The 22,482-nt window shown below is 38.7% G+C and overlaps 2 protein-coding genes across 2 annotated transcripts in view; both read left to right on the top strand.

Moving 5' to 3' along the window:
- Positions 1-65: 65 nt before the first annotated feature.
- Positions 66-22,482, top strand: part of LOC137258750 (TBC1 domain family member 31-like) — a 29,693-nt gene continuing 7,276 nt past the window's right edge. Inside the window, exons 1-16 of the mRNA XM_067796439.1 lie at positions 66-483; positions 1,496-1,651; positions 2,851-2,966; positions 4,057-4,235; positions 4,658-4,806; positions 5,656-5,815; positions 8,097-8,297; positions 9,188-9,340; positions 10,595-10,674; positions 11,298-11,444; positions 12,059-12,192; positions 12,753-12,886; positions 19,250-19,429; positions 20,500-20,679; positions 21,869-21,921; positions 22,326-22,478. Coding sequence (XP_067652540.1) covers positions 407-483; positions 1,496-1,651; positions 2,851-2,966; positions 4,057-4,235; positions 4,658-4,806; positions 5,656-5,815; positions 8,097-8,297; positions 9,188-9,340; positions 10,595-10,674; positions 11,298-11,444; positions 12,059-12,192; positions 12,753-12,886; positions 19,250-19,429; positions 20,500-20,679; positions 21,869-21,921; positions 22,326-22,478 — 2,252 coding nt within the window. The 5' untranslated portion in view covers positions 66-406. The remainder of the gene's footprint in view (positions 484-1,495; positions 1,652-2,850; positions 2,967-4,056; positions 4,236-4,657; positions 4,807-5,655; positions 5,816-8,096; positions 8,298-9,187; positions 9,341-10,594; positions 10,675-11,297; positions 11,445-12,058; positions 12,193-12,752; positions 12,887-19,249; positions 19,430-20,499; positions 20,680-21,868; positions 21,922-22,325; positions 22,479-22,482) is intronic.
- Positions 15,159-16,055, top strand: LOC137258593 (pre-B-cell leukemia transcription factor 4-like). The gene has a single exon (XM_067796298.1). It carries the CDS (start codon positions 15,159-15,161, stop codon positions 16,053-16,055), a length of 897 nt encoding a protein of 298 aa, XP_067652399.1.

Here is a 22,482-nt window from a genome sequence, read left to right on the forward strand (position 1 = left end):
AGACAGTTATATGGTTAATATTTCCATTGTTATGCCTTAATTCGTTTTTGGAAAATTTGTAGTTAACCATCAAAACAAACGCGCCATATTGAAAAACATGTTCAATCACATCAAACACAGAATTTGACAATCAACTGGTTTATTCAAGAAAAAACTGACTTCCCGTGTTAAGAAATCGGTAGACCATTGATCACGCAGGGGATATACCACGAATACAAGGCCGTAAATTTCCAAGACGTCCAAGGAGAAGGAAACAATCATGTTCGTTCGTGTTGTCAATGACAGTCCTGGGGATGCAGTGTTGTATTGAATCTTTTCACATGTGACAGCGATGGGTAAATGATGCAAAGTGGACATTCGACGTGCACATAACAGAACTGACCAGAAGGCAAGAAGAACATTCAAGATGCAGACACTAGACGTATGCAAGAAAACATCTGGAAAAATATGGCATAGAAAACCGACGCCATCAAGTGATAATGGGTAGGCATGACAATGACTTAAAAAATGAAAGCTGCTATACAGAAACAGGACAATAAATAAGGGAGTACTGCTTTGTGATAGGAGCACATTTTCACATTGCAGTAAGGTCTAGAGGATGGATAAGGCACTGATTGCTAACATGTCAACGATTTACGACATAAGCACGTAACACAAGTAGTAGTATTCATAAACCAAATGAAAATCACTTTATACAGTTGGATGTATGCATTTGCGCAGTATGTATTTGCATGACAGCCATTTCCTTTCTGAAATCTGATAGAAAATGTTAATATAACCCTCAAATTACAGACCCATGAAGGTCCCGGGGTAGAATAGTCCTTCAGCAACCCATGCTTGCCATAAACATGATAAAAGGCGACTATGCTTGTCGTAAGAGGCGACTAACAGGATCGGGTGGTCAGGCTTGCTGACTTGGTTGGCACATGTTATCGGTTCCCAATTGCGCAGATGCTCATTTTGTTGATCACTGGATTGTCTTGTCCAGACTCGATTATTTATAGACCGCTGCCATATAGCTGGAATATTGCTGAGTGCGGCATAAAACTATACTCACTCACCTCAACTTACATTGCATTGATGCATTATAGATACCTAGTGTCACGTCACCCTATCCCTGACTCTAAACCTTACCCTAACCCAAAACTAAACCCTAACCCTAAAACATACCCTAACCCTAAACTTTACACTAACCCTAACCAAATGTAGACGCGTTTGCTGTCAAAGGCGGCAGAAGGTGTCCAGTATTCTGTAATCTTGCCAGGGTACCTGACCCGAAAGATTATGAATGGATCACAATGATGTTTAGCCAAACTGAGGAATGAGCGAGTTTAGTTTTATGGCAATTTTATCAGTATCACAGAAGAGTACACCAGAAATGGGCTTCACATGTACCTATATGAGGAATCAAACCCATGAAGACAATACAAAATATTCAGATACACATATTGATCACACATTATTGAGGATGATACTTTGCATGGTTATTCTCCAGGTTGATGCTTAGAGTGAGCAGCAGTTTCGCAGGGGCGTTGTCAACTCCATCACACACTGTCCGCTTCCTGCATGCAACATTTGACGCAACCGGAGACAATCTGCTGGCAGGCGATCACCAGGGAAACATCTTCTTGTTTGACATTAACAGAAACAGGTAAGTCCTTTTGTATACCTAGTATATGGACCTTGAGAGTGAATCCTGTTCCCCATAATATTCAATAATGACACATATTCAAGTCTTCATTCTTCATAACGCTCTTTCTTCATGCTTGTTACCAACATTCTTACCAACTAGTTTTGTAGTACTCATTTGGCATGTCATGTATTTTGAAACATGTTCCACTTCTGAAACTATTTCCCTGTACAGTAAATTGTGTGTAGACATGATAGAGTGTGAAGTCTTGTAAATGTTTCATCTTATTACTTGTATTCATAATCTAATCTCTCAGAGTAGAAATCAGCCACAGTGAAATTATTTTTTGTTAGTCCATGGGCATCACATTATTCTTAATCATGTTTATGTTATGTTTTTCGAAAAACATTTCCTTTTCTTAGCTCAGGTGAAGAATTACGTTTGTGTTTTGATTCTGTGCTCAATATTTGTGCAAAGTTCCACAGTGAGTCTCAGATTCAGGAAGATGGACTTACATTTTAAGAAGACCTATAAAATGATTATCCTGATTTAAAAAAGTGAAGAGCAATACTGTATAGCTAGTCTGCTCTGCTTACTATGTATTTATTATCCCCTGTCAAGAAATGAGGGGTTAAGTGGTCTGAACTTCTGTCCTTCAGTCCAGATTTTCTCAGAAACCATTATAGATAGGGAAACCAAATTTGGTATTCTTTTTCTAGACTTGAATGCCTTGGTGAAGTTAAAAACTGGAGAGCATGTTTACAATTTGTTTCAAAGTTATGGCCCTTGTCATGTATTTCTTGTCTTGGTGCACAGTATCCCCAATGGGGACAGATTTTCTCAGAAACCATTATAGATAGGGAAATCAAACTTGATATGTGTATCAGGACATGAATGCTTTGATGGAATTCCAAAATGGAGAGTGTGTTCTTACACTAGAGTTATGGCCCTTGGCCCTTTGTTTACTGAGAACACTGTACCCTCAGTGGGGATGGATTTTCTTAGAAAGCATTTTAGAGAAACTAAATTTGACCTCATGCTACATGTTCAGTTTTAAATCAAATTTAGAGCTATTATAATTTTGTTATGTACCTCTGATTTTCCAACACAGTATGTTTATCTCCAAACTATGTTTTCTTGTACAAGTATATATTCTGTCATCACATGGTCCTACTTTTTCAAGTACTTTTAGGTAGATGATATCCTTGCTTACATTTCAGATTTTCCTTGGTACAAAAAACAGGCCATCCATGCACAGCTCTGGCATTTTCTCTCCGAAGAAAGACAGAGTTCCTCGTTGGCCTGTCTGATTACTCCCTAAAGTGCTATGATACAGGTATGTTCATGGTCTACTGTACTGTACTGTACTGTACTGTACTGTACTGTACTGTACTGAATAACCTGCTACTCATGTATTTTTCACTGTGCCTGTCATGTAATTATGTACTGCATCTCTATTTTTTTGTAGTCGAGGTTTGGACACACATGGAAAAATGGTCAAATGAGAGATATTTTGAACTGCGAGTGTATTGATTGTCCAAAAGTATTACATCTGTAGGATTTCAAAATAAAAGTAGTAGTGTCAATCATAGTATGCATAAAATGAATTTAACAGATTATTCATCAGCAAATTCACTCATTAGGCATCATGATTTCCTGTGCAGAGATATAGCAGACTGGGATCTGGGGGTTGTCTGTCATGGGTTCAAATAACAGAATTCTTCTGATTATGGCCTGCCAGGTCAAGGCACAAAAATCTCATCGACTTATTGTTTGCGTATTCTTGTAAAAATTTGTGAAACATTTAGGGATTAAGTGAGTGTTGTGTCATGTAAGAGGCCATTTCACAGAGCTACCAGTAAAGAATCAAATCTTAGTTGAGTGAATCAGTGGTTGACAGCATGAGCAATATAGTTTTAGGGCTGATGATCAGCCATATATCATGCACATTGTGACCAGCAAACCCACTTTTTAGCTCAGCTTTGTGGACTGAGAACTAACGTCAACATCTGCACTTACTTTAAAATGGGATAGCTTGAGTTTGTGCTTTGACTGTGAAGATCTGGGTTAGAATTGGTCTTCAGCAACCCAAGCTTGTCATAACAGACGACTAATAAGATTGGGTCGGCAGACATGCTGACATGGTTGACTCATGTCATCATATCCTGTTAGTGTAGATTGATGCTCATGCTGTTGATCACTGGATTGTCTGTTCCAGACTCGATTACTTACAGACTGCCACCATATTGCTGGAATATTGTTCAGGGTAGCATTAAACAATAACCCAAACTTTGACAAATTACAACAAGTGATTACACTTTTCATGCACACAGTCTGTGAAGCCTGTTTATGGCGTCCCCTGCCATGACATTGCTGGAATGTTGCTATAAGGCATAAAACAATACTCATTCACTTTCCATACACAGATACCAAGGATTTGGTTGCCTGGATGAAGGGCCATGAATCAGCCATTCACAGTATATCTGTGCATGCATCTGGGCGCTATGCTTTGACCACATCAGCAGATGTTGCTCACCTGTGGGACCTGGACACTTTCCAGAGGAAGAGGAAGCTCAACATCAAGGAAGATGTTGGTGTGTTACAGGTTAGTGAAAGTACAATCGAAAACATGCAACAAATGTGTCAAGAATTGAGAATTAAGAATTGTGTTGATACTATTCATTATTTTGTGAACCATGCAATCTAACATGAAAAATAACTCAGATCTGAGAATTATATCCCGAATTTGAGCACTACCAAGTGCATACCAAGACATTTTTTCATGTAGGCCCGATAGGTGACAGAGCTTTATGTATTTAGATAGCATTGACGGCTTGCTCAACATTCTTAGCAACAATTACGTGTCAGCCCAGCCTTTTTTATAATGGTAGCTATGCTCCTGACCAAAAAAGACTGCAATCCTTAACTAATGTCATGCATATTTAATCAGTTTTGAAAATTAGAATCTTCAGAAGCCATATAGTTATGGAGGACACTGATAAATGATTCTGAACTTTACTCCACCAGGTGTTCTTCTTGCCACTTAGCAACACAATCATAACTTGTTTCCGTGACGACTCAATCTTCGCTTGGGAATCCGAGTCCCTTGACTGTAGATTCCAACTGCCAGTACCTCCTGGCAACAGTCCACAATACCGGGCATTTGCCGCTACCAGGTACAGTTGTCTCCCTTTATTCAGATAGCTCACTGTTGTTATTTGTGATGTTGTTGTAATACTGTTGTTTCTGTGAAGTTTGTTAATTCCCGGTATTCCTATTTGGGCTCACATACTCACTCACATACTCGCTCACTCCCTCAGTCACTCACTCACTCATATATTGAATCACTATGACACAAGATTGGATTACTTGTGCTCACTCACTCACTCACATACTGAATCACAATGACACAAGATTGGATTACTTGTGCTCGCTCGCTTTCTCACTCACTCACTCACATACTGAATCACTATGACATGATTGGATTACTTGTGCTCGCTCGCTCACTCACTCACTCACTCATCCGAATGTTATGTTGTAACCAACAAATAGGTAACAACTGCATGCTCGGTATATTTCCAAGAGAATATGCAGGGCTGAATTCAAGAGATGCTATCCTACTTGCACCAGGTGCGACGTATGACAAGAACCTAATTGCACCAGTCAAATTCCAGTTGTAACATAGTGTGTTAAAACATTGGAGGTTTTGGTGTGTATTTACTTATTTGTGTGATGTAGTTCCCATGAAGCCATAGCAACAAAATTACATGAATTGTCATAGCCGAGAAGTGTCTATGAACAGCATTGTTTTGGTACCACAGCTATTCAAACTGTGGGAGAAAGAGGAGCTGACATATATATGCTTATAATGTTAGACTAATTGTTAATGTATTTCTCATAACTAGGTTAATTTGGTAATATTAGGCTGCACCAGTGCAAGTAACAAAGGAATCCTGAAAATGGTTCCTGGGAATGGTTAGGACTTACTTGTAGTTTGACCCACTAGCATCCCTTGTGTGTTACAGAGATGGCCGTGTCCTGGCAGCAGGGGGTCGATCACGCTTCGTTCACCTCTGGTCTCTTGACACAAGGCGGCTCCTACGTATAGTGGAACTACCTAACAAGGTGACGTCAGTCAAGTACATGGAGTTTGTCCCTGACAACTTTCAAGGTGGAGCCGATCAGGTATCCAACACATCACTTTATTTTTATAGAAGAGTTTTATAGAAATGCTGAAAATATCACCTAGTGAATATTAGAGTTGTGACGGTACGCCTGTGACATGGTCCGATACTGGTAGTCCAATACATACGATATGATATGTATCACGATACTCTCTCCTTGTATACAGAAATATAACTGTAATGGGGATAATGTACTGATGTGTTGTTATTCATTTCATGTCAGGGGAAGTATTCTTCTGCAAAGAATAACGCAAGTCATCATGAAAGATATCTTATTCAAAATGTTTAAAATGTTTCAAGAAACCTGAGTCTCTTCATAAAGAAATGGGTCAGCTGGTGTCAACATTGGCACAGCTGGCTTTTTGGCACAAAAAATAAAATGGACTTGGTGACAATGATCTCGATCTTAGTATTTTCATTGCCTTTATGTGAACTTGACACTTGTCATAGTTTTATCATAATGTTCTCTTACAATGATCATATCATTTTCATATGTCATGTGTCAAGACCAGACAAATCATGAAATCCTTTGATGTAAGCATGAACTATGAAGTTCATCAAATACACACAACCTTAAAGACCTTATGATCAGATACTTGTCAGTTGGCAGCAAGTCTGAAGCTAATACACCTTCAAGTAAAAACTATTGTCATAATCTGAAACATGAAATGTGAAAAAATGACTGTGCATTCAGCAAGCATTTGTGTTGTATATCAAAAGAGCTGTTTCATAGGCAGCGTAATAACTAAAACATGATTCGGTTGCAGTATTTCCAAAGAATTCAAAATGTTATATATACTTCTTGGAATAAATGCATGATGAATCTGCCAAAACCACAACATTATAAACTGGAGGAAACATTGTAAAATTGACAATTCTGATTGGCTGTTTGTACCCAGGTTCGAGGGTAGCAACAAATTTCACAAATCCACCATTTTCTTTGAGAGAAAATGGTCGTAAATCAGTACTTATGAAATAGACTAGAGCCTTGGTGCCTGTATACCATTAGCTGAGAACTTCTGACTCTGGGTGTACATGGATATTTCTGGTGAAGGTGCACACTTTGAGTGAGTGAGTGAGTTTAGTTTTATGCCGTGCTTAGCAATATTCCAGCTATATGGCAATGGTCTGTAAATAATTGAGTCTGGAGCAGGCAATACAGTGACTGGCATGAGCATCGATGTACAACTGGGAACTGATGACATGTCAACCAAGTCAGTGAGTTTGACCACCCGATCCCCTTAGTCACCTCGTACAACAAGTATGGTCGCCTATAAAAGTTGCTGAAGGCCTATTCTACCCCAGGACCTTCATGGGTTTGCACACTTTGATGTGGAAGCTGGTTTCAAACTTTCGCTTTTATCAAGCTTCATTTTCCTGTGCCTTTGGTCCCTAAATGTTCAGATGATGCCTCTTCAAATGCATAAGCGTATTGGTACTGGTGCCGGTATAGCCACACAGCAAACACTACATATTGGCTTTGTCCTTAGGCATAAGAAAGTGTTTCCACACTTGACTTCTGAAAACCGCTGTGAAATCAGAAGGTGTCAGGTCAGTCACCTCTTCAAAATCATCCCCCATTTTCTTGTCTTGTAAATACTGTGAGAGTGTGCATTGCATAGTAACCTAGAACATGGCCGTCCCCATGTTGCTGACTATATGTTTATCACATTGAATCAATACACAAGAATCGTATCAATATATCGTATTGTGCACGTCTAGAATCAAAAGTATTTGCGTATTAATTCATCATTACAACTCTGGTGAATATTGATGTTTTTCGCTGACTATAGCTTTTTGTTTAAAAGTTTTTGTCAAAACCTACATCAAAAGTCTACATCAGGCTACATTGCATCCAGCACTGATTTAGACTTTCATCTCACTAATAACAGACACACAGTGATCAAAAAGTGCACAGCAAATATATACTGTAGGTAATACAGTGCATAAAGTTATGAGAGGCCCTGGCATATTGAGACTTTATGCCACAGAATTTGAATCTTTAATGTGTAACATGAATGTTGCAGCAAAGACCCTAGATCTCGATCCACAAAGTCCTCGTAAAATTATGACCTTTCGTAACTCTATGCTTAGGAATGGCATATTGTGACAAACATTTTGTGGATCGGGTTCCTGGGGCCTGTTTCAGAAAGCTGTCACAGCACTGCAACTGTCGTGAGCATGGGAGTAACGATCATCTTAGCGCTATGATTCCTTTGTGGAACAGGGTCCTGGGCTTCAAAGTGTTATGTCAACTCACAGTATATCCATTTGTGTTGCAGGTCCTGGGAGTGCTGTGTCAAGACGGAATAATGAGATTCATCAATATTGACACCTGCAAGCTTCTCTTTGACATTGGAACAATAGAGAATCGCGTGTGTAATGCTTCTATTAGCGCCAATGGTCGGTATGTTGCCACGGTGATGGATGATGGCAATCTTCATCTGTACAGTGTGCCAGCCCTGTCCTCAGAACTCAATAAGGTAAATCAACCATGCAGATATTGAAGGGCTTGGGTATCATTATTGTGATCCATTTAAGAATGTTGAGTTTAAATTGGTTCATGTGGCTGATGATATACCATATATACCTGTCATGTTCCGCGAGCAGGGAGTAAAGAAGTCATATTATCCCACCACACCTCGGTGACCACGTGAAGTGAGAAAAGCATGCATCGCCAAGCCAATAGTTTCGTGCACTTCATTGAGGTGTCAACATGGCAGCAAGGAACGTTTTGCCACAACAACGGAGGATGAAACGGAAGCATAAACATTTGGCTAGATAAATGCATTGTCACATTGTGTCACATTGTGCCACTATCATTTTGCCAAAGTATTGAAATTGATATAACTTAGTTTTTTCTTAGGATTTTTTCGCAGCATTATTTTAAACATCAACAAAAACTGATGTGTGGATCTAAGACAAAGTGTATTTTCACTCAGACTTTGTGTAATGTCAGCATCAAATGTTAGAGAACTTTTAGGATGGTGTAAATTCTGAAGATGTCACAGCAACCAATGGATGTGGTATAGTGACACTGAGTTATACATAACTATGATTTCACGGCTACCAAAACTACCACCAGAAACTAATGATAAAAGGACCTTCTTTGGAAGGCATTTAGAAGTTGGGGAACTTAGGAAGAATAAGAAGATATGGATGAACAATTTTAATGCAATAGCAGTATGTTCTAACAGTATTGTCAAGCAAGTGCTGTAAAGTATATGGATTGAGAAGCACTGCTCCTATTGCTATATGAAGGAAGTTGTTTATATGTTCTATCCTTCAAAAATAAAGGATCTTTGTAGAAAATGCACCATTTTATAGGTATGGAAGGTATTAGATTCAGTATGAGCTAACTTTGGTGTTTCAGCCTCCAGCTCCCCTGGTGAAGGTTGTGGCCTCCAACAAAATGTCAGACACAGTAACCACTGATAATGACAATGAGAAGAACCTTCACAAATCTTCCACATCACTCTCACGGAGGAGGCGACCAAAGGGGCGACAGACCCAGGATGATGACACAGTTAGTAGATAGTCATAGATTGCAGCTATCATAGATTAGAAAAATGTATTTTCAGTATGTTGTAACCTCCCTTTTTCCAAGTCTGATTAGAGCGAGTGAGTGTGTGTTCTTTTGCACCGGAGGTTATATAGCTGCAAATTTAGTTATATTTAGTCAATATTATGTTAAATTTGTGGCTATATAACCACCTGTAAACATCCGTCAGCTTGTCAAACACAGTACATTTATCCCCATTCTAATTCAGCTCATTTTACACTGTTACATTTTAAAAGAAATTCATTATTTAAATCAGGTTAAAGTTCCCCTAGGTCAGTGGTTAGTCATGTCACTCCTTGAATGTACACAGTTGCCAAACAAATTAGTTCCTGCCAACACTTTTCTTATGTGCACACTGACTAAATTTGACAATGATGCATAAGTCATAGTGTTACAGTTAAAATGAATGGAATTAACATGAAACCACCCTCTGGTTGTCAGAAATGATAATGAAAATGATAGTAGTCCTCTGACTCCTTACCGACAGACCATTAACAGTTCAATTGTCAAATGACATCACAGATGGAGACGTCACACTCCATAATGATGTCATGAATCTTATTACATGATTTCACAGTGACGGCTGAACAGCCCATTTCAAGTAAATTGTTTGGGATTGCAACTAACTTTCTGATACTGTTCTGTGTTTTTCAATGCAAATCCTCCATTTTGGTGGGAAAGGTTAGTTAACTGCCTTGGCGCATTTGCAAATGACTATGTCTGGAAAATCAGCGTTATCCCAATAGTGAAGGGATACATGCAAAGGTTTTCTTGAGTCGGTTTTCAAATTATGACCGTCTTTGCTGATTATATGGTGGGAAATCTATTGCATTGACCAGTCAGAAGTTGTGTTACATACTAAGTTGAATTAGAATTGATGAGTGAGTTTAGTTATATGTCACACTCATGAATATTCCATCTGTAAGGCGGCAGTCTGTAAATAATCGTTTTTGGAACTGGTGAAGATCTAGAATTGATCTTCACCAGTGCTCAACGGCATCGATCTGCACAAATGGGAAACGATATATATCAATACTTGATGAATTTGTGTACATTAGGTTCTGCACATATGACTGATTTACGGTGTGGTTGATGGATTTGTTTATTGAACCATTTACACAACATTGCTCATTAGTCTTTGAGGTCATATGCAGCCTCTGTCATCTTATTCTTCTCTACAAACGTGGCTTGCTAGTTTATTTGATTGAAATGTTTCAGGCAAGTCTACCAGAAGGGCTGGACATGGACAAACTTAAAGCCATTCTGAAGGAATTTGGAGAATACCCATATAAATACAGGTAGGCTGCTTTTGTAGGGCAGACATGGATGAATGAATGACTGTCCGTGTCAGTGGGAATGTTTCTGTGTGAAATGCACCTTCTCGATTAATTAATGAATATGGAACTTGAGAATAATATTTATCATGCATGGTACTTGTGGTTGTGTGTGTTTGACTTTATTTATATCTTTTCATCCGTTGGGATCTATGGTGCAAATCACTTGCATCCACTCCAGTCTTAAATGTTATGTGAAAATGATTAATTATTTTTGCCCAGAAAAACCTTCAATAATCGTGAAGGTCTTGTCAAATTAACCGTACAATGAGAAAGAGTACTCTTTAACTTCTGTGGGTATTATATGTGCAGCTTGGTCTGTTCTGGAAGCATGCATGTGTACAGTGACTCCTTTGGCATTCTAGAAGTTGGGTAGATGAAGAATGAGGACTATTTTATAGATATTCAACTTTTTTTTTCAGTATAGTCGACATTTTGTGTTTTGATTGACAATAACATAAGCATCCATGTCAAAATTTCACACATCCTGACAGAAATGCTGCAAGAAACAGGATAGCAAGCAGGATGCTATTTTGGATGCTACAACTGCCAGGAATCTTTCACATTGCATTTACCTGTGTCTGCAGAATGTTCATCTGGAGGTCAATCCTGCGTCTGCCAGAGAACCATGCTGCTTATGGCGCCCTGGTGGACAAGGGAGCTCACCCTGCTTACTCCAAACTTCATGAAGCCTACCCTATAAAGAGTCGGAAACTGCTGAGGGTACTTCAGAGGTGAGCTCTGAAAGTTTGGTCAGCGGATGAGGAATTATACAAGACAATATATGAGAACTGAACAAGCTCATATTAGTGAAACAGGCACCCCAGGGAACTGAAATAAAAAGCCAGTTTAGATAGAGTGTCGGAATAGACATTGTCGATCATTTTCAAACATGGCTGCCATTTACATTTGTCAGTCTCTTTATCTTCAGATTGCCTTTGATCTTTAGTAATTTTGCTGAGAGGAGTGTATTAGACAAAGCTACCTTGATTGGACTGCTTGCACCCATGCCTGTTTAGACAGTTTTGCTTGTTGTGACCAGAAAATTGTGCTTAAATATGAAATGGACAAGTGCTAGATTAGACCATGATTTAGTAATTAGCAAATCGTCGTAAAATGGTGGGACAAAATTTTATGCCAGTTTTGACAGTGTGCCAGATTAGACAGGTGCTGGTATTGGCAAGTTTCACCATATAGTTTTTACTGGTGTGTGGTATAAATTTTCAATGTTTGTTCTTTATGTCAGTATATGGAATAAAATTACATAAAATTTTAAAAAAAATGTATTAAACTTTATGACAGTGTATCAACCATCAACTTACAGTGTAATATTTTACCATTGTTTCAGAGTCCTGTCAGCGCTAGCACACTGGTCACCAATATTTGGGGAAACTCAGTATCTACCCATGCTTGCCTTCCCCTTCGTCAAGCTCTTCCAGAACAACCATCTTGTCTGCTTCGAAATCATTGCTACTCTGTTAGGTAATCATTTTAAACCAATTGCTCCCCAAATAATATCTTTTTACCATTTATGAAGACCGTTGGTGGCCCATTTTTCTAAGCCAGCTAGAGTTGTATCCTTTTGTAGATATTATGTAGGTAATGGCTTTCAGTTCTTGTAGCGGTTCTGATCATTGATGGCTCACATGCCATAATATGTGAGAAATTCCTTTGACACTGTTGAACTGTATGTATCTGTACAAGAGAGATTATCCTGATTATGCCAATAAGGTAATCTTTGTTTGCTGGGAATGTCAAGTGAAGGGTGTGCTAACTCCCTTTCTTCTGACAACGGATATCAATGTCTGTGCCATGGCCAAAATGACATCGGTAAATAGTACCCATTTGTCATTATAAGAAATATTTAACAGGTCTATTATAAGATCAGGACATTTAATTCAACATTTAAAGTAGATTTTGAAGTTTTGGAAGGATACCAAAGTGTATTGTGCGTGGGATGGCGTAGGGAGGGGGCTTCTTGGGACAGATTAAATTAAAAGATTATTCATGCGATATTCATGTGATACATGATGATATTACAGGGAACTGGGGTGGCCACTGGTTTGAGTATTTCCCAAACCCTCCAATAAATGTGTTGGCCATGGTGGAGAACATCATTGCTCACCATGACCGATACCTGCTGCAGCACTTCGTCAAGTGCAAGGTCACTTCACAGGTAAGACAAGACACATAGTGTGAACTAGACTGCAGTGATGAATTAGATAGATGTGTCCTTACTGTCATGAAACAACTATGCTATGTGTGTGTGGATGTCCACCTGTGAGAACTACTGCCTGCAGCAGTCAGTGTGTTGTGTTTTACACTTCTTTTAGCAATATTCCAGAAATATTGTGGCAGGGGAATCAGGAGTTCTCACATTGTTCCCATGTGGGACATATAATGGAGGCTTTGACCACTTGCCTTCTCCATGTACCCTGCAAACCTCAGAACCCATGAAGATCCTGCATAGAATTGATCTTCAGCAACCCATGCTTGTTGTAAGAGGCAACTAACGGGATCAGGATCTATAGACCAGTGTTCATGTTGTTGATTCTTGGATTGTCTGTCCAGACTTGATTATTTACAGACCGCCACCATACAATAGGAATATTCCTGAGTGTGGTGTAAACCTAAACTTTCTCACTCTGTAACTCTCAAAACATAACTAATGGTCTAATGCCTCTCATAGAACATTTGTGCATCATACTTGACATCCAGCTTTTGGACAGTTCCCTTTGTTTCCATACCAGTCGAAGAAGTTATTGAAGTTTTAAATGTTTTGTCCTATGTATTATATTAATCTGTTTGTTCTGGATTCAGTTTAACATTTCAATATGGTTTGTACTTAACATTCCCCAAAATAAACACTGTAGTGGTTGGGGTGTAAGGGTGAAAAGAACGGGCATGTGCACATGTGTGCCGTGAACACACAGAATTACAGATTTAATGGAAAATGGGCCATGATGCAGGAGAAAATATAAAGATTTAAGGTCTTTTCGGGGGTTTGACTTTAACTTGCTGAACCAAACAAACAACAAATCTCGATCGAAATGCAACCAAACAGCATAAACAGTGTCAGTTATTTAAATTTTGGTGATTATTTTATATGAACAAGGACAATATATATTTGTAGGACAACGCAAGATTTTATATTTGTAGGACAATGCACAATTATTTATGTGGTCATTATAGTCCATACTGGTCATCGTTGTCATGCTGCTACATTGTTAATAACCTTTGACTGCTTTCTCAGAGTGTGTCTAGGGGGTGTCAGTAGGGATCACTCCCATCAAACTGGTATATCACAACTGTGTGGCATAGAATTATCACACATCACTAATCGCCACCATTCCTTTCTGATGAAATTTTTAATTGACTCTCAACGAACAGATTCCAAACACAGAAAAACAACGCTGCAGTCACACAGTGAACACAAATCAACATGTCACTATGAATACAGGAGATTTCTGTCAGTTTCTGCGAGTGAGAACTTCTTTTATTCTTGTTAATAGTTTTTCTGAGCTACTTCATGCTCTAGAATATAGGAAATTGTCTGTGAGAAATGTCTTTTGCTCATGTTCTTATAAAATCCAAATGTATATTAAAGACCTCAGTATCATCATAGAAGAATTTGGAGTGAAATACATGCATGTGTAAACTTACATGGAGATGATATCCTTTTATAACAATATGAATTGTATTCTCAATTCAAGTATGCAAAAATCATGGAAATATCAGGAAAATACAAACTTATTCCCTGATATTTTGAGCTTTATGATGGAACCATGGAACAGAATGCATGTTTGTCATATTAGATCTATATTTGTTTGCATGTAACATGTCGTATTTACAAGATCTCACTATCGATTTAATTATTTGAAAAATAAACATTTTCATTACTCAATTTATGATCTGATCGGTGTTCAAAACAAAATTATTGCATCTGAAATATTAACATATGAAAACATAAGATGGTTTAGTTGAAAATGGGATCAATGGATGTACAGTATGACTATCAAATGGCAATCACAAAAAAACAAGAGTCTTAATTAGGTCAGTGACAAGTCAGCCCATTAATTAATGGATTAGCTCTGTTCCTTGTCAATTGGGTGGCAGTATTGTTTTCTCTAGTTGGCTGTGGGAGAGTGACTTCATCACTGATTGTTTGCCACCTCAGAGCTGTGAGTAAGCTTGTGTGGCTAATTGATTGACACAGGTCTGCAGTGGTGTTCACTCCCAAGCCAGTCACAACCACTGCATTTTCTGATTGGCTTACTCTAAACTGGCTCTATCTTCTCATTGGTCAAATATTTGTCGTGCTCAGATTCATGGCATCATGATTAAGAACACTGAACATTGCCATAAACTATCATTTGTGGCATAAGCTTAGGTGTACGTCAGTGATTTGTCACATTTGTCAAAGTTTGTTGAAGTCTTGAATCTGAGAGATGGCATCTATAGTTGATCTTCCCACAGACAGCTGCTTGTATTATACAGGATCTTTGGCCAAACTGTCCAGTAACCCCATGTTCAGAGAGTTGCGCGCTGCACTTGTACCAGAATGTAACAAAGCCAGTTCACAGTTCCAGGCTGTTAAGCATGACAAGGAGATGAATGCAGTGTTGGAATCCATAAACACCCAGACATTCTGTCACACTGACACACTGGACCCTTCATTCACTGCTGTCCAGGAGGCCAGTCTCCAGTCTGAGTTCCGCCAGATCACGCATCACCCAAAGGTTCTAGAACTCCAGACATTCTACTTCAGTAGTATTGCTGAAATTGAGAAGGAAAGAGCAGCTGCAATCACCAGCCTCAAGTCCTCCCGCTCCGCACAGTTGCAGAAAGAGATGATGATTGTCCACGATCGTTTTGATCGTAAACGCGTCCACCTCATCAGTAGGGTCACATCCAGCCTTCAGCTGCTGAAACAGACCATCCCTCCATCAGAAGTCAGCTCCCAGAAAGACTGCTCACAAGGGAAGATGAAATCACGACAGCTTAGTCCTAGAGCTGTTCAAATCATGACACAATGGTATGAACAGCATCTCAACAACCCCTACCCTAGCGATGATGAGAAGGTGAAGATGGCTGAGGAAGGGGGTATATCTCTGTCTCAGGTCAAAGCCTGGTTTGCCAACAAGCGGAACCGAACTGCTAATACCAAGCCAAAACGTCAGAAGATGCAGGTGGAGCAAAGCCTGATGTCTATTTGTAGCGAGCTGACAGGCAGTGAGAAGACACCTAGAACGTACGGGGATATCATCCAGCAACTTTCTGATATTGTGAATGGAAGTAATATGTTCAGCACAGACCAGTGTGGTTTAGAATCAGAAGTGAACTAAGGTCACTGACATGAATTATAGTTTTGATAGTGATAGAACGTTATTATTATATTGATTCATACTGACAGCATTGTTGCTATGATCGATTCAAAGGTATTGTGTTAACATTGGTTTATGCAAACTAATGCAGATGCCGTAGTGTTTCCTGGAATGATTGATAATGAAGATCCTACAAGTGCTAGAAACTTAAAAGTGTAATCATGACAATGTATATTAGAAGACTGAATGAAGGAAACAGTGTAGTTGATAGTATATTGATTCCATACGCTATCTGCCAGAAGCATGTTTTGTTTTACATGTGTATTTCTTTGCATTCTCCAGTTATAGTGCTCTTTTTGTGATTTTGTCACAGTATTGTACATAAAAATTGTATTGTAAATAAAATTGTTTCCCCAAAGTTGTAGTGATGTATTTTTCTTTATATCATTGTATCATGAATCCACTGTCCAGGTCAAAGATGGGTTGTTCAAGAATACTGATAAGTAGTGCTGTTACGATTCACATGTGTATTTGTTGAATTGGACAACATCACCTCATGAATAGAATTTATAACCCATGCTTGTCGTAAGAAGTGATTAATGGGACCGAGTGGTCAGACTCAATGACTTGGTTGACACATGTCATCGTATGCTAGTGCTTATGCTGTGGATCACTGGACTGTCTGGCCAAGACGCATTTATTTACAGAGCACCAACATATTGCTGGAATATTGATGAGTGCAGCATTAAACAACAAACCAACTGACTAAATGGCATTGAATATACATTAATTCTTTAAAAAGAGTGCTATTTAATTGAATTTGTCTTCATACATCAAAGTGTGGTAAATATGGACTATATCAAATTAGACAATGTAGTCGCTAGTCATGAGCCTGACAGAATAACACTGTCAACATGTCAGTTAAATGATTTAGTTACACTTAATATATATTGAATAGTGCATCAAGTGCTGGCTCATTATTGTAGTCATAAAAAACTATTTGTATTCATTAACCTTTATTCGTGATATGTTTCATTTTCACAGCACTGTATTTGTTGTAGCCTTTCCACGGATAAAAATTATTAGTGCCATCATACAAACGGCACAGCTGAGATTGAAACGGCACTGCTAAATTCTTATCTGCATGCCCTTATGGCACACTTGTGAAAGTGCATTAAAGAATATTTTCACAATTGTTATCTTTCATGATTTAAAGTGACATTATAAACAATGACTAATGATAAGGTGTACAGGTCAGACAGCCAGCAAGTTATGAAAGTATTGGGTAGTTCTTAACTTCATTTGAGTAGTATATTGCTAACATGAACTCTGCATTATAGCCCATTTTCAGACTAGATTGGTGTTGTAATTCATGCTGGAATGAAACAGGCATGGCCTCAGTGTAATTTGGGTGTTTATAAGGCCTATTGAGTATATTTTTGGTCACTTCTAGCAATATTCGAACAATATAGCAGGGAACATCATATATGGGCTTCACACACTGCACTCAGGTGGGGAATCAAACCAGGATCTTCAGCTTGAGTGGATGATTTAGTCACTTGGCTACACCACAGCCTCCATTGAACTAAGAGATGTAATGTGTTTAAAAGACTTTGACAAACATCCAAAGAATGCAAGTTTGTCATTATCTTGTTCCCTTTAAAACATCATATCATCATCCTTTCACTGTGTGTGGTTTTGTGTATGGGTTATAACTAATGCCAGTTTTACAGTATAAAGTGGATGCCCCACTAAGACACAGTATACCGACTCTATACCAACCAGTCCTTGTTTTTATCTAAGATGTTGACACCCAGGCAGACTGACAGATAATGTCTGTTGGAATAACATGGATCAAACCATCTAGTTTCTGCTGTCTGATGTAGCAGATGTGCAGTCCATAAATAACAGAGGCAGTTTTGAAACATTGTTATGTGGGCTTCCATTTCTTACAACATCCAAGCTCAGCTCAGCTCAGCCCAAATTTGAGGTTATATAGGACTGAGTTTAATTTAATTTTACAACCTGTGTCCAAAATCTCTGACTGGGAATTCTTCTTCCTCAACCCTGGCACAAACTATTCAGATACATAGATGAAAAAGTCTGATCATGCAAACACCGAAGTTTGCAGATGCATTATTTGTATTCAAACACATACAAGTCAGAAAGAAATCATGCATAGTCAAAAGAAGTTCAAGAAAGAACAACTTGTAATCAAACCAATTATTCTCTTTCAGAAGAGGTCCACCTAGGGGTACTGATAAGCATTTTTATGTCCATTAAAACTTTCAACAGCACTTTTAACTATATTTGGAATAAAACATTAGCAAATCCAAAAACCTTTTTTTTTCATTTCTTTGACCACCCAGCAGGACCCCAGAGGATGCCACTGCCAAACAGACAGTAGCCCTACCTTTCAACCTTGCAAATCACTTTCCATGCAGTGATTTTCAAGTTGAATTGAAAAGAAACGTTCTTTTCTGTATGGTTCTTTTCTTATCACATGGGTGATGTATTGACCATGTTTTGAAACGTTTTCATTCATAAACGTAACTTTTCCGTTTTTATAATGGTTTAATGCTTTCAAGTACCTCAAGGAGGACTCTCTTCAAAGAATCAGCAAGTGCTACCGGTTGGTGGGAATTTTCTTGTCATTAGATATAAAGTGTGACTAACCATATGTCCTGGTAGTTGAAAGGGTACATTGTTCCTACCAGGACTCACTGGACCTGAGTCCTGGTGCTTCCTGTCCCAGCCTCAGTTGATGAATGAAACTGATATCTGTACAGGGCTCCAGATAATTTTCAATATCAGGAGTATGTACTCCTTTGTCGTTCAATACAGGAGTAGTATAAGTAATAGTGCCCCTATTACTTATACTACTACAGGAGTACAGTAAAAAGAGTACTGAATGGAATTTAATGGAGTACCAGTAATCTTGTGTTTCATTTCATATGTGCACCACAACTTTGCTACCCTTGTTTAAACAGGTCAATAAACAATAAAACAATACTTTTTCAGATGTATACATCTGTAAATGATTCTATGCCATTGCTCTTGTGCACATCTGCAATGTTTTGTATATTATTTCCTACCAGGTTATGCATATTGTTTATCTGTACATTCACTGATACAACCATTATCAGGAGTCCTGACTGTAGAAATTGTTAAAACCGTCATGAACTAGTGGTTCACACTGTCATTCCTGTTTTCAGATTTATGGATGGCCACTTCTGGAAACAGTGTTTTCAGAGGTCCTGACCAAAGATGAGTGGTTGATGATGTGGGACAATGTGTTCAGTAATCACCCATCCTTCCTGCTAATGGTGGTGGCTGCCTACTCCATCTGTGCGAGAGGTCCTCTCATGCAGTGCACAGAGTTGGACGACTTCAAGGTGAGGAGAAATGGCAGCTTATGGGTTGAGAAGTCAATAATGATATTGCTTTACTCTGTTATGGTAACTTTGATAGGTGTCATCACTTTTCTAGAGTTGTCAAGAAGTCAATATTGATATTGCTTTACTCTGTAATTGTAACTTTGATAGGTGTCATCACTTTTAAAGAGTTGTCATGAAAAAATGCTATGTTTTCATTTTGTTTTTCACATTGTTTGAAAGTCTTTTGGAGAATCCATTTCTGATTGGATTTATGTTTAGAAAATACTCACCTTTCTTTACTATGTGTTTAGTTTTGAAATGGCAGTTGTGATCATATCAACTTCTTTCCTTTCATTCTCTCTTTCCTTCAACTTATCCTCCCTTTCTCTCTCAAGCTCTTTCCCTTTTCTCTCACTCTGAATCTGTAAATCTGTTTGTTCTGCTCTTGCCCTCTTTGACTTTTATTTAGGGAGACATGCAGATTACTTCATTAGACTTATACACAACCTGGTTCTTCTCTCCCTCTGACTGTTCAAGCCTCTTTCCATATCTCTCACCTTTACTCTATCCCATGCCTCTCCCTCTTATTCTCTCTTTCCTCTTCTCTTTGAGGTGCTGTGTAGATTGCAAGCATCCAATAATACTTGGCCTTCAGCCATTAAGCAGACACCTTTTGATAGAAACAGCTCCCTATTCAATGCAATGTAACACATCTTCTTTCTTAATTATAGAACCTGTGAAGATCAGACTTAGAATTGATCTTCAGTAACCTCTGATTGTCATAAGAGGCTTACACAAGATCGGGTGGTCAGGCTTGCTGACTTTGTTGACACACTTCATCATATCTCATTTGCATAGATCAATGCTCATATATTGATCACAGGATTATCTGGCCCAGACTTGATTACTTACATGCTGTCCCATAATTGCTGGAATATCCTTGAGTGCATCATAAAACTAAACTCACTCACTTACTTATTCACATAATCGTTGAGATAATATCTGATTCAGTTGATATGTGTTGTTCACATCTGTTTTTCTTAAGAGGTGATGTCCAGTCTTCATCCTACATGTTGTACCTGTTGCAGTATTTCTTCCACCACCGTAATGCTGTAGATGTGAAACAGGTATTGAAGGAAGCTCATCGCCTCATGTCATCCACACCTGCTGACATACACCCATGCAAGTCCCTGGAAGAATACAAGCCCCTCACACGAGGACAGTACCCTGTGTTCAACAAATACCCCAAGTTTATTGTGGACTATCAGGTGTGTGTAGAAGTTGTACAAACAAACACAAGTGATGAATTCATCAGACATCAGTAGAACACCCTTCTGTAGTACCAGATCCAGCAGTGAAGGAGGTCTTGTCACCGTATGAAAATATGCTGCTGTCTGCACCATTTTTCAAACCATTTCGTAGCTTTTGATTGTTGTTTCCATGAGTCTTTTGAGAAAGTTTAGAAACGAAAGAGTATGCTTTGTCAAATAACAAGCCCAGAAGGAAAGTCAGTTTTGTGGCCAGATAACCAAATGTTTTCACATTGAAGAAAGATACAGGGTGTCATTATAAGTTGTCTGTTCACTAGTCCTGAGGGGACCATGGGTTGAGGTACCGAAGAGCTGAGAGAACGTAAACAAACATCGAGGGTACCTCAACCCATGGTCCACTTGGGACCAGTGAACAACGTATTTATCTTACCAAGCACCTCAGTGTTAATTTTGAACTGTTTAAAGCATGGGTAACAGATCGAACACTTCAGCCAACCTGTGTGAATGAAACAATTTGAATCTTACATCTAGCTTTTTTTTCCCCATAGGTATTGTCGCTGTAACGTTGCTGCGATGTAGTTCCCCTTCTTGAAATTCACAGGGACTACATTTGAACGCTTTGTCAAAATATATTTATTGGAAAGAGAGTCATATGCTTTTGTAGCCATTGCTAGATTTTGCGGACGATACAAGAAAAACATATTTAGAGTTATCTCCCTTTCATCAATTTCCATTTGCAAAACATCGGTAATTTCCATGCATCATGTGTCATTTAATGTTATTAGAGATAAAACAGTAACTACCTTTAAGTACCAAATGAGTTGCTATTGGCAGCGGGGTATATTGCAATGTACTTCGCTTATAAGGTGGGTACACTGAAAATGACAGAAAAGCACTCAGCCAATCTGAAAACAATATTTATGTGTGAGGTAAGATAAACTGTGTCATTCTCAACAGTTACTGTAACTGTATTGAAAATCACTCATATGCCCATGTATTCATTTTGGAGAGTTGTTTAACATGTTCTCTCTATTAAGCTTGATGGATATTTTATCCTTTTGGAAGTCTATAAAACTTATGATTGTTTCGCAAGGAGCCAAGGACTACGTAGTTCTCAGCCCATTGTTGGTTAACCTGTAAGTGAAATGTCAGCTCAGTGTACCTTTTGCTGCTTGTCTGCTTTCAGGTTCAAGAACGGGAAAGGATTCGACAAGAAGAAATGGAATATCTGCGTCAGAAGTAAGTCAGTTTGTTTTAACTTAGCGATAAAAAACCCTCCATGTGTTTTTCCTAATCATGCACACCAACCTAAGAAGTTGTAGCCTGTAATTCCTTAAATTTGAAGACTCAGACTGACTATATGTTATACAGTGGTGAGTGATGATTATTTCACTGCAACATCCTGGCATCAAGGCAGTGCCAACCACACCATGATGACACACATCAGCTGGATTATTCATCAAAATTTCAGTTGTTCTGTAGTGAGCACATAACATTTGGGACATACTCTGCCAACAGATCATTTCAAGCTTATGATCCATTGAGCTTCATTGAATATAGCTTCAGCACATTATGTGAGCCATAGGAAGTAGGTGATCAATCGGTGTTCTGAGCCTGTGTCAAGTGGATGTGATGTTCTGTAGGAAGGTGTCGATGGAGGTTCAGCGAGAGACGCTGAAGAAGCAGCAGGAGGAAGAGGCATGGTACAGACAGCAGCAGCTGCTGACAGAAGCAGAGGAGAAGAGGCGTAACATGATTATGCATGAAGAGGAGAAGCTAGTGGACCAGAGGAAGAGGTGA

This window comes from Haliotis asinina, chromosome 12, assembly GCF_037392515.1.
Source record: "Haliotis asinina isolate JCU_RB_2024 chromosome 12, JCU_Hal_asi_v2, whole genome shotgun sequence".
In the NCBI taxonomy this organism is placed as follows: domain Eukaryota; kingdom Metazoa; phylum Mollusca; class Gastropoda; order Lepetellida; family Haliotidae; genus Haliotis; species Haliotis asinina.

Bases quoted from the DNA above. Each gene is read 5' to 3' on its own strand.
- LOC137258593 (XM_067796298.1), top strand. From the start codon at position 15,159: ATGGCATCTATAGTTGATCTTCCCACAGACAGCTGCTTGTATTATACA.